We start from the raw sequence: 17,847 nt of genomic DNA, 5'->3' as shown, positions 1-17,847 counted from the left end.
TCACCCTTTTCCCGTGACAACTTTACTTACAAAAAGTGGGGATGGGGGATACTTTAGCTCTGGTGGTTTCTAACTATATAAACTTGTCTTTAGCTGCTTACTCTAAAGCCAAGAGGTAACTTGGATGATTGTAGTCTACCAGTGAGCACATTTTCCTTTTAACATTTATATTGCCCATAAAGCCAGCAGCTCCGTTATTAGATGCCGTGGAAATGCGTGGAAAAATAAATCCATGCTTCTAAAATTGACAGCCTCAAAACTGTAGCTTAATTTACATTTCCAGATTAGATCACAGATTTTTCTCCCCTCTGTCAAGTTCCAGTTAAGATCCTAAATTCTGAATGGAGTTCTAGCTGGTAACCTGTCTTGGGAGAAGCCTCCTCTCCTGTCCCTTACTCTTTGTCCTTTGTGTGATGGAATTGTAGCTAACGAAAATCAGTCAATTGCGATTGCCAGTTTTGTAGAAAAATGTGATGTGATTGCATCCAACTAGAAACCATAAAAGTAACTTTTGCATACATAAACATTGAAGAAAGTAATCTAAAGTAGATCTAGTTACTCAACTAAAAACTAATGCTTACCATCGTTCTTCTCTGTATGCCAGTTACCATCAAATCGGCGTTTTGTGCTGAATGTACCTTAGAAACCGAATGCAGTTGCATTTCTTTTGGGATTCCACTTTCTGTTAGAGGAAGGTAATGTTGACCATGATCACTAAAATATCTCCCAAGTAGTGGAAAAGGAAGTAATACATGGCTGTGAACTGCTGCACAGAACATCAGTCCATCTTTCATATTGACTCAGGACCAGGCAAAGCACTGGTTGCTGCTCTTACTGAATATGTAAAACATAGCCACACAAGGCCGTTCACTTTTCACTAGAAAGAAGCCCTTTGTGCTGTGTTCATCTTGCACCTCTCCTGAGTTTGGAGAAAAGTTTGCATTGCAGCGTACAAGGCAGACTGAAACTGGAGCAACTTGTTTGCACCAGTCGGGGGGGGGGGGAAGCCAACAATGTCCAATGTGCCATACATTTCTGAACATGCCTTAAATGGCTCTAGGCCTAGGGCAGTGCTTCACACTTGTGTGAACTTCCTGGTCTTGCTCCTCTGGTCATTGGGTTGAATGTGGAGAAAGCAGTAAGTTCACTCTCACACCTTTGCTGTGGTATCAATCCCCAAAGGGACAAGCTACCGCTTAGAAGATTGTATCTGTGTTTTGCCATGGTGGCAGAAAAAGCCACTCTTGTTGGCACCTTTAGATAGTCCATAGGGTGCAGGAGCACACCAGAAGTAGTTTGAATGTCTGGCCAGAGCTTGGCTGGACAAATCTGGCTGCATTTTCCAAGGAAAAGGCCCTGGATAAAAGTTCAATTTCAGCCCTTCTCTCTGATGGCCTGGAGAGAATGCTTGAGATTGCAGCACAGGTGCTAGTTTTGAATGATCTCTGGCTTCTTAATTAAACTCTGAGTGCTACCTGATTGAAGTTTCACATACCCTTCTCCCCTTGCAACTTCTGGAATGGATAAATCCTTGGCTTTAATCCATTTTACTGGACTATATGGGTGCCTGTACGTGAGCTGTGAGGCGCATCGGAACAGACTCTTAATGGGGTCTGCTGGAGCATAGCAATTATTGTACTCCAGCCAGCCTCCACATCTCGTGTACAGTGTCCCTGTGCTTCAAAGTAGCAGCGGGAGTGTTTTAACTAAAGCTCATTTGAGCTCCCTGCAGCATTGGAGGGAAGATGACCAGTTTCCCCTGTGCTTGGAACAGCTGATTCTGTGTAAACAGCTGATTGCTAACCTTCACAATGTTGTTTCAACCTTACATAATAAGGCTATGTAACTGCTTTTTTTAATATGAAGATTCCATTACTATCTGTGCTTTGGAACCGAAGTCATGCTGAATCATTATGACAACCTAGAAACAGCTGATGGATGCATTTCTAAAGTACTTGTCACCATGGTGCTTAGGCACTGAAGGTTCCTGAGGTCAAAGGGTTCAGTATGAGTAGCAATGCAAGGTTGTGTCCAAATGACAATTTGCATCAGACTTAAACAGTGACCAGAATAAATAATTGTAGCGAGAGGTTCTGAGTTTAAGCCTTAATTCTGGTTAGCAACATCTCCAAACTGAATATAGAATAAGAGCTGTTGCTATAAAAGACCATCATTCTCAGTGACATCTACCAGCTGCTGGCTATTTTCATAGGCCTGTAATTTATACAATTAACCTATGCTTTTAATAGAACTTTAAAGATTGAAATATAAATACAACACTGTCTAGGAAATTGCTTTGCTGTTTTCAGTTCCCAGATCTTTTTTGGTAATGTGTTAATTTTGGTCTGGATCAAAAATATATTTGGCAGGGTTTAAGAGCTGTGAGCAAGATCAAAAGTGCCCCTATATGTAAGCAGTAGGCTTTCAACCTTCAGGAGAATGTTATTAGCTTAGCTTGTAAAGCTGATGCTTTATACACTCACTGCTGCTCTTTTAAATCTATAGATCCTGATGCTTTGGACTAAGATACCTTAAGGCATTTTGACTTCCAAAGTACTGTTTGAATGCTTGTGCCAAGGACTAGTTCATTAAAAAAAAACCTGTCCAAGAATATTTGCAATTCTGGAAGAGGGTACAAAGGGAAGGGATCTACACTACCTGAAAGCAAAAAGGCTTCAGGAGCTATCTCTGCATGCTGGAGGGAATTGATGCTTAACCTAATTACAGAACTTCTGGCCTCAGATCCAGTATTTGGGAGCACATTCCAAAACAGTTGCAATCTAGGCACAAAGCTATCTGGCCTAGGCACCAAGTAAGTTTATTGGAGGTTTGCTTTGAGCTTGCAAATGTTTTAATAAAAGCTGCTCTGGTATGGATATAATCTGCAGTCCTTTAATTTGCCTTCAAATCTACCTATATACTGCTTTTTGCACCCCAAATGCTCAGGTACCCATTGGCTTCTTCAGGGTTTCACCCTTGCTTTCCAAAAAAACCCCTAAAAGCAAACAAAAAAACCTACTCTTGTTAGAGGAAGTACCCACTTCTGCAGCATTACCTAACCCACAAGACTTTAATTGGTAGGATGTGTGGCTAAACTGAGTAACCACATGTTCATGCTTTGGTAAATCAGTGCCCTTCCACCCCCTTGTCTCTGCTCTCTTGCATATACTGTATCCTTCTTGGTCTGTAAAGGTTGTCATTTTAAACCAAGACCTTTGGGGCATGAACAGGTTGTTTTTTTTTTTCTGTAAAGTGCCCAGAATGTTTTAACTCCTTCCCCCAGCGCCACCCCCCTCCCCTGCACACTTTAAAAAAACAAAGACACTAATTAATGTACAACTAGTGTTGAAAGGGAATATTATCTTGCCTCATGACCCAAATCACATGCCTGTATATCCCCCAAAGTATCTTGTCTTCCATTGCACCCTATCCTATTGCACAAGAGGTCAAAATGTTCACCTTGAATAACAAGGTTTCTATCAATATGCTTGGGTTTTGAGCGATGCTTTGGTTTTTGAAACTTCAGCTTTAGCTTGAAACAACCATAAACCACATGCCATGTGTAATCTGCTCCTGAGGTGGTAGAGGGTTAAAGCATGTTTTCCTACCATGGAGCAGATAGTCCGCTTAATAAGCGTGCATAACTAAATACGTGACATCTCAAATTACTGTTGTGTTAAAATGGAGGGGTGAATTGTTGTTTAAGCCATGTGGTGCAGCATTTTACAGAATAACCTCCAGATCCCCTTTCTGGTAAGACCCTTTACTTTTTCTAAAGGGAATCTTTTTTTTTTTTTTTTTTTAAGAAAGTGTGAGCCTGCATGCCAACCATTTTTTGCCTTAGCAGGGCCTTGATATATGGGAGAGTTAATATCTTCTGAGATATGTGCAGAGAGAATTGGGTGCCTGGCCCCGGTAGAGCAGATGCCCAGATTAGTTGTAGGAAAGCAAGAATTAGTCCTGCTGTGCAGGATGCTGTAACTACACAGCTTGGTGAAATGAGGAGGGGGTGGGGGACGAACCCCAGGTGAACCTCTGATTGTGACCTTGGGCAAGTCACTTGATTTGTATACTTTCTTTCAGCCTGGCAATAAATAAAATACATCTCTTTACCTACATGCAACATGTGACTTAACTTCCCTATAGGTTAAAAACGAAGCAAAACAAAAAAAAAACAAACCTTCAGCCAAACAAACCATCAAGATCATTTAAAAAGGGAGGCTGCCACAAGAAGTCAACAGGACAACAGGAAGAAAACTTGCAACAGTTGAGTGCCTTTTGGAAGCAGCTGGGCATATCAACAAAACCAGCCTGTGTTGCTCGCTGCATAAAATCTCTTGGCATGGTGGTTATGCTGGTCTCCTTTCCATAATGCTCTCTTCACACTGTATTCTTTAGGGTAGATCTGATTAAAAAATCTCACCAGTCCTTCTAGTTGCCCTCTACCTAAACATCAGTTCTGAAAGCCTGCAAGACCTGCCGCATAATTCAGCCAGAAGCCATTCCAAATGCAGTAACATTTTGTTCGAGGAAGGTTCCAGTTGAGTTGTTCTGAACTTTGACCCTCTCTAGGGGAAGGAAAAAACGATGCAGAAGGAACTTTATTATACAGCCTGTCACGCAGCCAACCTTAGGCTGAACCACAGATGTATTGAGATCTGCCACTGGCTGAGACTAGCGTCAGCCCTGCTTACAGTATCGCTTTGCCACTTTGCTGTTCCAGAGTGCAAATGCCTGATGGCAGATTATCTGCCCAGTGACTCATACGTGCTCAGTTTATGGAGCATAATACACTAGAGCGGGTGGAGAAATAAGCTGCTCCACAGCTTCCAATTTACACAAACTCCAGAGAGTCAAAAGATTGCCCAAGAACCAAAGACTTTTCCAAACCTTTGCATCTCTTTTGCCATTGAAAGGCAGAGCAGGGAGCAGAAACAGCTCCTGTTTAATATTGCTGCAGGTACCGGGGATACATAAAACTAAACTAGGGTGAGGTCAGCGGTGGAGTGGAGTCTGTGTTTAAATTGTACCCAAGCTATGGTTGCAGCTCCTGCACTTGATTCCAATTTGTAGTTTGTGCTATATTCCTCATCACAGATCTCGGGGAGGAGCAGATAAAGGAAAACTCCACCTCTTCCAGCAAGTTAAAGCAAGCCAAAGATCATTTTGCTGTGATCTGTGCCATTTCAATTCAAAAGCAAATACAAGCCAGCATTATCAGCTCACACCAGATCTGCCTGCAGACAATAATTCTTCCTGTCTTGGACCCCTGCCCATGTGCATTATTGTAATTATCAGCAATTTAAAAAAAAAAGGAGGGGGGGTAATAAAGCTAGGATGAGCTGCTAGTCTGTAGATTTACTGCCTGCTGCGTCAGGCATTAATTAGCCTTCCTGGGTTCAAGCCACCTAGCAGCTAAATAAAGGCAGGAAGAGCTGTTAAGGACGAATAAAAGCATGAAATACAATTTGAAGCACAAACTGAAAGTTCAGCCTGTGTTTACTAGAAGTTATAAATCCAAAATCCTTCTAAAATTAGGGACTTTCAAACCTTGTATTCAGGAATTCTCAAGCATGAACTCCTTGGGTTTTTCCCTGCTTTCTGATTTTAAAACCTTTTGGGCTTCCTGAATACTAGCCTATCCTAAGGTGATGACTGTGATTTGTATTTTACAGCGGTGTGAGTGCTTAAAGGCTGTTCTGGAGTGACCTGAAAGGGTTTGGGCCTACTGTCAGCCCAGGTCTTCTGTTTCTAAATGCCTCAGATTAAAATCTCAAATCATGCTGAGACTTTCACCAAACAGGCTTCTATTTTCCAGTTCTGCTCTAATCTCATCAAGGACCAGTCTCCTTGGGAACAGAGGACCCTGTGCACTCGCGACATGTGGAAGGCAGAAACACCATAATTTGCGAGTTGTTTACTGAGAATCGGCATACCAGCAGCTGACAAGTCAGTGCGACTAAAGAGGAGGTGAAATGGCAGGGTATAGAGTGTGTGTGAGATGAAAAAATTATACATGCATTGTTTTATTTTAATTAAAAGTGAATACATGAGCCTGTAAGGATCACTTTTCTGTGAATAGATCTTTTTGGTTTTGCTGATAAGGCATCTGATTTCATCTTTGCTTCCAAGGAGCTGCTAGAATTCCCTAGTGCATCTAAATGAGTTCATTTAATATCCAGGCATGAGGAAGATATTACATCAGCGCAGGAAGAGCTGCAGTTGTGGCCACTCCTTTATGCCGGATTCTAGTCTGGAATAGAAAAATCTGCTGTTTTAACTGACTGGTCTGTGGCTTGCTTTGCAGCATCTGTGCTTCAGTTGGAAGGGCAAGCGCTGCACCGGGCAGCATGATCTGTAGCGGTGAAATGTGCACTCTGGTTTATCAGCAGTATTGCTGCCTGGGAATTCTGTTTGCTTCATAATTAAAGGAATCCAGCTGTGATAGATTCTGGGGTATTGACACTGCTTCACAAAAGCTAAAACCTAAAAAAAAACTCTGGAAGAGGTGGCATCTTCCTTATCCCTGTGCCGACAGACAGTTCTGGCGCATGCTGCCATTCCAAAAAGGAAACGGTCTGCTCGCACAGCGCCATTCCAGCAAAGCATCACACAGCTCCTTCTGAGAAGCTGAGCGTCCTCAGTGCCCATTAGTCTGTGATTTGTGACCATTCAAGCCCCTGTAATTTATGATCCGCTTTGCTCAGCAGCAAACAGATGCTAGAGGCTGGGGTTTGTAACTTAGATTTACTAGAAAAATCTCCAGTCGTCAGCTGTCCCTTGGAGCAAGGAGTGTCACTTGGTTGGTAGTAGGTAAGCTTGAAACAAAGGGAGGAAGTTCAACTTTACATAGTCTATTTGTTGCATATACTTAGAAGAGCAGGATAACACTGGAGAATAAAGGATAATTGAGGGCCAGCAGGTAGTGTAATTGTATCTTGTGCTTTGGCTCATCACATCTGTATTGGGATTCCTTTTTCCAAGTATGGAAGTACAAAGTAGACTGGGGTAGGAGACTTAATTCCCTGAAATATAGGTTATAGGCCACTTCCAGAGGAATGGTACTGGGCTGGTTGGACCAGTAGGCTGCTTAATGATGCCAGATTCCAGGTTTCCGTTGTCAAAGCACTTTTTATTTGTATTCCATAATTGCTTTCTTAAATTTGAATTTGCCAGGTCACTTGCTCTAATGCTAAACAGTTCAAAAGCACAGCAGTTGCCTGTTAATTGTTAATTAATTTGAACCATTTCCTTACTTACCAGATCAAGTCATTTTATAATAAAGTACTGTTGTACTAAAAGCATGTGCATAGAGACAAAATCTACTAAATATTAGACATTGTAGGAAATCCATCTCCCAATTGAGCCATGCTGCAAATACAGACTATGACAGCATAGCTTTGATTAATGCACTCAGGCATCTCTACACCAAATTCAAATCCAAGTGCTGTTTGAGCTGTATATATTGTAGAGACAATGATTTTCTTTACTATATGCCACAGATTATATCTTAGAAAGCAGTATGCTACATGAACAAATCTTTGGGTAATGTGAAAAATGAATCCAGGTTCTCCTGTTACCTTCCTGTAGCTCTGTTTTGCTGGAATAAAGTCTTTGACCTGCGACCTACTGACAAATCCAGTCAGATGAGAAGATAGTTGTGGAGACTCTGTAACATAGCCTCTCAAAATTCAGAACATGATTAATTTGACTTCTTACAGGTATATTGCTTTTGCTAGAGTCTCCTCCTCTTAAACTAAGCACAGTCATTTTCACAAAGGGGAAACTCCAGTGACTTTACTATCGAGATGAAGAAATCCTCAGACCTGCCTGCCAAGTCTGACATTTTAAATGTAAAAGAGGAACTCTTTGCTTTTTCCTACACTCCCTGAACTCTCTATACGTTGAAGCCTGTCGAAAAGACAAGGGCCTGAGAAGGTTTTACTTTCCACTGGTGCAGTTATCGAAATCATTTTCTGAAATGGTGGGGGCTTTTGATACATGGCCAGAGCAATGGCTAGAGTAGATAGGCACTTTCATAGACTAACCTAAATTGAAAGTCCCCTTGTTTGAAATTTTATCTGCATTTTGTCAAACACAGGCTGGTGGTAGACCTAGTCATGCTGTGACTACGTCCACGCCTCATCTCCAACAGGCCTCGGGAGACTGAAGGATTTCACGTCAGTCTAACTACATGCCTTACTGATATAAAGTGCTAATAATATAGCTATATAAAAGCCCTTTACATTAGTGTTCATTCTCGTACTTCCTGTTTGCACTGTCTGTACTTAAAGGAATATAATCTACACAAAGTAGTGCAAGCAACATTTTCTCGTTAACTTAAATAATTCGTGTGAATCTGAAGTTTGACATCACCTGCCTACACAGTAATGAAATTTGACTTTAGACTAATGGAACTTCACTTGTTGGAAGACATTCAGAAGGTGGGCTTAGTTTGGGAATTACCATAGAGCAGTGGTCACCAAGTGGTCAAGCCTCTTGAAGTTGATCCTGGGCTCAGGGGGCTGAGTGCATGCATGCCCCTTCCCCTCCCCCCAGCCTGGCAGGTCACTCAGTGGGGGAGGGATGGGGTGGAGGCCCAGATGGCATGTGCAACGGGGCCCAGGGCATAAAGCCCAACCTGCAGTGGCAGCTGCCTCCTGCTGTGCACAGACCGGGGGGGGCATGTGTCCCCGGCAACACGGGGCAGCGCTGGCAGCTACAGCAGCTCCAAGGTAGGGAATGGGGCAGAGGCCAGGTGCAGGCCCTGCACAGCTGGCGCGGGGCAAGGGACAGAGCTGCGAGCAGCTTGTCAGCGGGGTGTGGGGAGGGGGGCATGCAGCCTGGGAGGTCACAGAGAGGCGCATGACCCCAAATCTGCACGTGGGGCAGGGCAGGCTGGAGCCTGCGTGCCACCGGCTCTCGGCCAGGCTGTGGTGGCACTGAGAGCAAAGCCGCCCTGGGGGGGCCTAACCACCGCTTCCAGCGCTGCCTGTATGAAGCGGAAGCATGGGCCAGGCCCTGCGAGAAGAGCTCGGTGCAGCCTGTCTCGTTCTTCCCCCCCACCCCTCCTCCCCCGTGCCCCCGGCAGGTGTGAGGGGAGGGCAGGCTGCAGCTGGAAGGCTGCACCGGGGCTGTTCTCACTGGGCCTGGCTCATGCTTGTGCTCAGGGTGGGTGGCATTGGCACTGAGCAGTGGTTGGGGTGGCTATGCTTACACCCCCCCCCACCCCATGGCCTTGCTCCCAGTGCTGCTGCCGCAGCCCAGCTGGGAAGAACTAGCACTGCCCTGTCCCACCCCACTGGCAGATCCAGGGGCGCATGCTTCCCTGTGCCCTCCCAGGCTGTGTGCCCCCCAACTCCTTGCACTCCCTGGATGAGCTGCTTGCAGCTCTGTCCCGTCCCACAGTGGCTGTGCAGGGCCTGCCCCTGCCCCATTCCCTACCTCCTTGCTATTGTGGGGGGTAAGATTGAGGCCCCAGTGTTGAGGGAGGGAGGGAGGCTAGGGCTGGGGCCTTAATCTGCAAGGGGGGGGCAGATAGATCTTCGGTTCATTTAAATTCCAAAAGTGATCTCTGACCTAAAAAGGTTGGAGACCTCTGCCATAGAGGCCGAAAGATGGAAAAAGAAAGCTTTTTAATGAGGAGTGATACCATGCCTGTTCCCCTAAGTAGAACTCATGCTGTTGGATATCTTACCTCTGTTTGTCCTGGGGATCAGAACTTCCTACCCTCTCTTGACCCTTTCCCTGGAAAGGGAGCATGGGTAGCAGTGGCACTCATTGCAGCTTGACGTATTTGCTGCCAGAGGCATCTAGTAGTGAGGGAGCAAAAGCACATCTGCAAATTTCCACTGGCTGAAGTAGGTGTCAGCTCTATGTGGAGATCTCCCAAGCTGCTGATTCTTCTACCCTTTCCTGGCCCTGGGAATTGGAATAATTTCCTGCAGCTGAGCCCTGCTGGCAACTGCAAAACATGCAAAAGGCCAATTCCTGTTTGTAAAACCTTTCCCTTTTCTGCCAGGGTGTAGCATGTGAATAAAAGAGTGAAATCAGGCCACTGCAGCTTTTCAGTCTCCACCTGGGTCTCTATGGCACTTAGTGAGGCTCCCATTTCATTTCATTTTAAATTAATGATGCCTTTGGAAGATTGATTAAACTGTCTCTTTAAAGAACAAGATGATTAGAGGAAGGGTTTGAAAGGCTTGTTTTGTAGCAGCACACCCAAAAGCTGCCCTTTGCAGTCCCTGTGTGAGCAGCACCGACTGTCTCCCTTCAGTTGTGTAACGCCAATGCGTTGGGTTGAAGAGGAAGTTGCTTTTACCAAAGTGTTGGAAGTGGCATGAAGCATGTTAACTTCCAGTCTTTAGGAATAAATCACTTTTATCGGGATTCTTTTTCTGTTCCATCTTACCCACTTCTGTGTGTCTTAAAAGATTCAATCCCTGATACTTTCCTCCACCAGAAAGAAGCTAGTAACATCTAAGTGTCTTTTAGGCCTAAAATGGAGGCTGTTGGAAAGCAGACCTGAAGGTTCCTGAAATGTAGGCTACTGAAATGTGATATCCTTAGTCACTGGAAAGTAATAGAGGGATCTGAAGCATGTGTGTGATTGTGAACACTGTTTTTATTTCTGTTTACCTGCCTGGGGATTTGCCAGAACTAGAAAGGACCTGAGAATGGAAACAGATGATTTGGAGGTGTGAGCAGCTCAGGGCTTTTTTTGCGTAGCAAAGGAATACGATAGAGTTACTCTGCAGCGGGTGTTGACTAGGCGGTAGGGCTGTGCAAAGCTTTGGTCACTGATTCGATTTGGCAGAGATTTGGCCCAATTCAGTGACTAAATTTCCGAATCAAATTGGGAGACCCTTTATTTAATCTCTCCAAATTGATTTGTAGAGATTTGGAAAGATTTGACAATTTGGACATAGACACAGCTTTAAGTGTTTTTTCTACATACCTCAAGGCAAGGTACCAGGTGGCTTGTGAACACTGAGCTGGTGGGGCGGATGGAGTGTCCCACGAGAGCGTGGAGCGGGGGGTAGTCCCCAGCGTGCTCAGCGGCAGGCCTGGAAGTGGACCAGAAGCACTTCGATCCACTTCTAGGGATTCCCTCTCCTCTCTTCCCCCCCGCCGCTTGGTGACTGGTTCCTCCTAGGTCTGGGGGGGCACCTGGGGTTCCCCCATGACTGATTGCCATACCGGGGGGGTCCCCAGCGCACTCGGCAGTGGACCTGGAAGTGGGTCCACTGCCGAGCATGCGGGCCCCCCCCCCGTAGGATGTCCCATCCACCCGGCCATCGCAGCATTCATGAGCCATGCCTGGTATCTCAAAGTATGTAGAAACAACATTTAAAGCTGTATCTATGGCCGAATCGCTGATTCTCTAAATTGGCATCGAATCTTCAGAGGTGGATTCAGCTGAATCAGATTGGGACACTGATCCAAATCAATGAATCTAATCACGGTCCCTGATTTAAGGCCAAATCAGAATAGATTATGGCCCATTTCACACACCCCTACTAGGCACCCCATCTGCTGGTTCTCACAAAGGGCCTTGCTGAAATTCCAAAACAAAACATTTTAAAATTTAATGTAGACATACTAGTTTTACACATTACCTAACTAACTAGCTGGCACCAGTGCCTTGAATGAGGAAGAGTTTAGATGGAGTCAAAGGAATGGGTATCTATGTCAACATCCACTTGTCCATTAGAGCTCTAAACCCTTTCTGCTTCAGGGTTATAAATCAACCATTAAGTGACAGGCTGGGAAGAGACTTTGCCCCTGTGGGGGCAGGTTATTCTTCATAACGTACACTTGAAGAGCTCGTGCCTTTCTCAGCTGTTTGATCTTATAACGTATGAAGCACTTATTGCAAACTAACTTGTGTGTCAGCCTGATGGAATAATTTGTCAGTTTATGGATACTGAAGTTGAACTGGAAGAGATGGCTGCTCTAATGCATCGGGTTTAGGGAAGTATTTATTTCTGGCTCTGCCCCGCCTTCCTGACTGCCAGCTGTTTGCCTCTGAGCTTCCATGTCCTGGACTGTAAAATGGATGTAATGCTGTTTGACTCAATTCATAGGAGTATCAAGAAACTAAGTCCATGGATTTGAGCAAAATTGACCAGTCAGAGATGTTGTTGGTAGTCATTATGGACTGAACACGTAGAAAGCTAACTGGAAATGCTTCTAAAAGTGGGTTATGCAACTATATGGAAAGGGGAAGAGAAATCTTTTCCAAAATGTATCAGAAACTAGACCACAAGCTGTATGGGTGAGAACAGCTGTTATGCAAATCTTTCTGATAAGGTGGGGTTAAGTTGTGTGTTACAGATTCTTTGTTCTATCTTCCTAGTGGTAGAGCAGTAATTAAATTTTCTCCCAGGCTGTGTAAGACTGGACCAACTTTGCTGCATGGCTTGCCTTTCTTTGTGAAAGCTGCCTACTCTTTGGAAGATCTAGTAAGCGAGTTACCAGTACTAATAAAAATGGCTGCTGCCTTTTAACATAAGGAAGCCTTGAGGAAAATGTGTTTTCAACTTGCTGTCCAGTACAGAAAGCAGAACTGGTGAATTTTTCTTAAATCATGTTTGTTGGTATTTCTGTTGAAGGCATTCTTGTTCTCATTGAGTGCATCTACATATGCCATTAAGGTGACATGATTAACTGTTGCATACTTCATGTCAGAGAAGACTGCTCCCAGGTGCAGTGTACACATTCACCTGGGACCACAGTGGTTTGAGCCAGGGTGGATCAGCCTTGGGCTAGCGGGATGCCCAGAGGGTGAGCCCTGGGCTCTGGGTGGTGGCAGCAGAGGGGCTGGCTAGGGCACGAAGATGCTACATTGCAGGCCTAGGTGGCAGGCAGCCCCTGCACTTCAGTACCCTTGAGCCCCAGCCAGCCCCTGTCACCACCTACGTATGTGTTTCGGTGGAGTAAATTACTTCACCGTAAGGTAATACTGTCAGGGACAGCACATCTTACTGTAGAGTCAATTAATTTACAGTACCCTAATATTGGTGCACATGTAGCTTTAGTGATGCTTTACTGCGGAGCTAATTAGTAAATCCAGTCTCAATTTAGATGAGTTACCAATGCTTACATAGCTAGTTAGCTTCTCTGAATCTGGGGGTGCAATGTAGCTGGTGATAAACAGGAGCCCATCACTCAAGTCATGTCTGGGAAGACTGTTGCTAGGAGTTGAAGACTGCGTTTAAGCCAACCTTTACATATCACCCAAGTTCATTAACTTATTGGACCACCTGTGTGATCTGTGATGTGATTAAAAGTGATGAAATTAACTTTTTTTGAGCAAGTGCTTAGGGTGTTTGTTCAGCTGTGAATTAAGGTTTTGAACCTTCAGGTAGCTATGGCAACAGCACTCCACTGATATGTGAACTATTTGAACAATCCAGAGACGAAAGATACCTTTCCCCAGCGCTGAGGCTGTAAGCCGAAAAGACAGCAAAAATAATCACCGATGGCAAGAAGTATTTAAACGCAGCATGGCCTTGGGTTGCAGGAGTCGTGTGACTGTGGGCTGGAAAAGGTTCATGCTCATGCAGAAGCTATTTTGAACGGATGTTTTTCTTACTAGATATTTCTGCCTATCCAGGTGGTACCCTGCATCTGCAGGCACCCAGTTCCTCCAGTGTGCACCTATTGAACTTGTATTTGAAAGAGTCTTCCTCAAAGGAGTGCTCTGAGCCTGGCCTGTTCTAATGACTGCCAAGTCCTCCAAGCCAAGCACAGCCCAAGTACAACATCCTGTTTTGATGCACTGTAGCATCTGTTCATGCCAGCATTCATTTTGCATCCCCTCTCTCATTTCTTTTGGCTCTACTTGCTCTTCCATCACCTGATTCTGGATCCTTGGGTCTGCTTGGTAGCCTGATCACCAACTGAAAGGGGTTCTGGTTTTGGTTTTCCTTAACGTCTAGTCAATCTAAATTCCTACAGCACTTGTTAAGTCTTGTGTCCTGAAGGAAACCAGTGGTGCCAGGATGAGAACAGATAGAGCTACTTAAGCTTATAAACCATAAGGCAGTGCATTTGACTGCCTATTATGGCATCTGAGACTTAAACTGTGTAAGTCTCGGCTATAAGCGTGCTCCTGTAAGTCTGTTGGTTGTTCATAGCGAACTCTACTGCAGCAAGAGGTGGAATCTTTACATTTGAGTTTAGGATTGTGTCTTGGTTGTACTCGGATACAAGTTCTTTCACCCGAAGTTAGAAAAAGGAGTTAGATAAATAATGTGTTTACGTGCACGTGGGCTTATCGCGCCACTGCGGAATAACAGGAACTGACAGGCTAGCCCTGTGAGCAAACCGACCCCTAGCCAGGCAGGTAAGGGATGTCTCCAAAGCTGCATCAGTTCTTACGATGGCATATCAGCAATAGTTGGGGAAGTGTACAGAGAAGGGGGAGGGAATTGTGGGGACTTTTTATAGTCATCTTGGGCTTCTGCTGTTTGTCCCTTTCCAAGCCAGTCCAGCCCATTGGTTTGCTGTGTTTTGCCTATGTAAAATTCCCCTTTTCTTATCTGGACGAGGGAGATTTTCCAGAGCATAGTATGCCATTATGCAGTTCCTAATTCACTGGGCCACCATGATCTCGGCAGCTGGGAACCTTCACGGTATCTTTCTGTAGGAGGGGTAAGCAGGTCTCTGTTTGCAGCCTCTTGGACTTATTGGTCTAGTACTCCAGGGATTTGGCATTTTGCAGTCGTGTATAATCACAGTGTTATTGTGACTTTGGTAGTTCAATGGGGTTTGGGAACTTCTCTCTTTCTTCTTCTTTTGAAAAAGTTTCAGTCTTAGAAGGAACTTCTCTTCCTCACCAGGAAGCTGGGGGGAGAGTTCTGTGGGGTTTTTTGATTTGTAATACTTGGAGCAAGTCCTCTCCTCCCACTTAAACCAGGATGTTTCCCCACTTGCTGTGTAAGGGAAAAGAGGATGTTGTACGTAAGGAGGCTCAGGACCTTCCAGAGTTGGGTTTGCTGCAAAAAAAAAATCCCTTTTTAATCATTGGAGATTCCTCAGTCTGATGTTCATTTTAGATTCATCTCTCTGTTTCCAAATTTTCCATATAGCCAGATTGAATGTATTCTCTGGTGTCCGCACTGGGCCCTCCCTGTAGGAGGACTTGATCTTGTATGCATTCATTGAGGGACTATAGGATATGGACCTCTGTTTGGTCTCCTGGAAAGGACCTTGGGTGCTACAGTGGTGGGTGAAATGCATAAACCTGGATCTTGCTGTCATACATGATTTATCTGATGCCTCATGTGATTGCTATAAAAGAGCTTTGTTCCATGAGAGAGCTGATTCTGTTCAGCTAAGGCATGTGGGCTGAACTCCTAGACATGAAATGTATGCTCCTTCCCAGCACTGGGCTGGGGTATGGAAGAAATTTTCTCCCCGGACCTATTGCACTGATGCTTCTGGTCCTGTCTGACTGTCCCTGTAAGGGACCTTGCTGACTTTGTCCAACCCTTTTTCCTAAGCAAGATGCTGTTCCTTTGACCTGGCTCGTCACTACTCTGGAATAGCGAGAAGCAAAGCATATGGTGTTTTTCTTCCTCCTTAAGGCTTGCCATCTCTTGTGCCCCCCTCCAAGAGGACAGAGTAGTCAAGTGAGGGGGAAACGGGAAGGAGGGGATATCTTCAAGCCTGTCTCCTTCTTAGCCTGAGAAGAAACAACACTGGAAATTACTTTAAGCCAGGGGTGGGCAAAATGCAGCCTGTGGGCCAGATGCAGCCTGCCAGGCCATTCTGTCCGGCTCGCGGGGCCCCTCAAAAATTAAAAAAATTAATATTTATCTGCCCCTGGCTGCCTGTCATGTGGCCCTCGATGGCTTGCCAAAACTCAGTAAGCGGCCCTCTGCCCACCCCTGCTTTAAACTGGGGTGGAATGGAAGTAATTGCCCACCCCTGCTTTAAACTGTCTCCATGCCTCAGGGTCCAGAGCCAAGCTGGGACCTGGAGTTCCAGTTTGTTTTTGCTACAGATTTAATTTTTGGGCTTATGGCCTATCTCGTGTGTAATGGCAAATAGGATTTGCTATAAATAGCAGTTCATTGGTTTGTGCCAGCCAACTTTGGACAGAGCAGACACTTGTCATCTGCATGTAAATTAAAGGCTAAAACAGTCTTGGGACTTGGTCAAAGGCGTAGCAAGATCAGAAACATTTATACCTGGCATTGTTCAGTTACTGGAATATGGATGTTAACAGGGCAACCAGTGCATTGTGGCCTAGTCAAATCCATGATTACTAGCTGTAAGCACACTCCTGTTTACGTACCCAATAAACATCTTCAGGCAATGGGGACAAACTGGACATGCAGTAGTGTGCAAGTGTTTGGAGGGTTGGGTCTGCAAGGCCACCGGTCTTGCTAAAAAGATCAGTGTCTGCTAGGAAGGAAGCACTTGGGCAGAGATGCTTCAAAATCTCCATGTCTAGCTGCTGTTTGGACCCTTGGCTGGAAATCTTGCAACAAGTCTCCACTGCCTTGCAAAATTTGGAATTGCTTTAGAGTGAAAAGTGGATTTTGTATTCCATCTGCTGAAAAGGTACGCCTGTTTTCTAGAAGCTAGTAAAAATAAGCAGGCTGTTAAACTCCTGGTATGCCCCTGGTCTGATTTAACAAAAACCCTGTTGTCTGAATCCATTTATCTCCCTTACTAGGCAGCAGCAGGAGTTGAGAACAGAAGGGGTCTAATCTTTCCTTTCATTCATAAATCTGTTACGTGACTAGAAGATGTCTGTACTGCAGGATGCCAGTTGTACAACTCTAGGGTCAGTTGGTGGTGGGTGGCGTAGTTTATGGCATTTGCATCAGAAGGCGCTGCCAATACAAATACCCATTGGGCTGTGGTAGAAGAGGGAGGATGGCAGGGTTTGCAGAGTACATTTCAACAGCTACTCGTCTCCTGTGCATTTTCATTAGGAATGGCTTTTGGGGGGGGGGGCGGTTTACTTCAGAAATTAGATCCCAATTCTTCCTTGTCCCACTATCTCTCTCCCAGAGTAGTCTTGAGAAACAGCCTCTTTAAAACCTGAGCAGGCCTTATTCAGTGGGTGGCTTTATTGGGTTCTACACTAACCAGTGTGGTTGTTGGATGGGTTTCAAGGTCGTTGTTCAGTCCTCTGGTTCATAGCTGTTAACATGGGGAAAAAATGTGACACTCCCTCCCGATGTTATGGTTTGGCGGTGAGCTCTAATCTTTCTAGAGGTCTGTCTGTGCCCTGCAGTGTGTGCCAGTATCTGCAAATGTAAATGAGTGTTGTAAACTGTTATGGCAGAGTAGGAGGAGGAAGGTAGTAAGACTTGAAAATAAACAATTTGGTTGAAAAACATGATATGCTCTCATCTTCAAGGGAGAAGGTTAAAATCACCTTTCTAGATGTGTTCACTTGGTAATAGATTCCTTTTAAAGCCTGGGCTAATAACTTGATCTACTGTCTTGAAGGGCTGAAACAGTCCTTCTGCTGTGACCCATTCTGAATGGACTCTGGTTAACGGAATAAAATGTAACCTTGGCTTTTTCTTTATAGGCACTTGCAGCCAATGCTGGAACAGGGTTTGCCGTGGCTGAGCCTCAGATTGCCATGTTCTGTGGTAAGCTAAATATGCACGTGAATATCCAGACTGGGAAATGGGAGCCCGATACTTCTGGGACCAAGAGCTGCTTTGGACGAAAGGAAGAGGTTCTGCAGTACTGTCAGGAGGTGAGGCGGCTCTTCTCTGGAAAGAAATTGCAAAGTTTTAGCTTGCACGGTAAAATCCCTGTTATCCAGCATGAGTGGGGAATGCCTGGTGCCGGTTATCTAAAAATAGCTGG

At 44.9% G+C, this 17,847-nt stretch overlaps 1 protein-coding gene across 4 annotated transcripts in view; it reads left to right on the top strand.

Annotated features, from left to right (window-relative positions):
• Positions 1-17,847, top strand: part of APLP2 (amyloid beta precursor like protein 2) — a 60,650-nt gene that overhangs the window by 16,197 nt on the left and 26,606 nt on the right. For all 4 annotated transcript variants that reach the window (XM_019490130.2, XM_014600878.3, XM_014600879.3 and 1 more), the window contains exon 2: positions 17,561-17,734. In XM_019490130.2, the coding sequence (XP_019345675.1) occupies positions 17,561-17,734 (174 nt within the window). The remainder of the gene's footprint in view (positions 1-17,560; positions 17,735-17,847) is intronic.

The sequence above is a fragment of the Alligator mississippiensis genome, chromosome 16 (genome assembly GCF_030867095.1).
Source record: "Alligator mississippiensis isolate rAllMis1 chromosome 16, rAllMis1, whole genome shotgun sequence".
Lineage (NCBI taxonomy): Eukaryota > Metazoa > Chordata > Crocodylia > Alligatoridae > Alligator > Alligator mississippiensis.
Note: the sequence above shows the minus strand (reverse complement) of the source record. Positions and strands in the feature narration are given on the sequence as shown.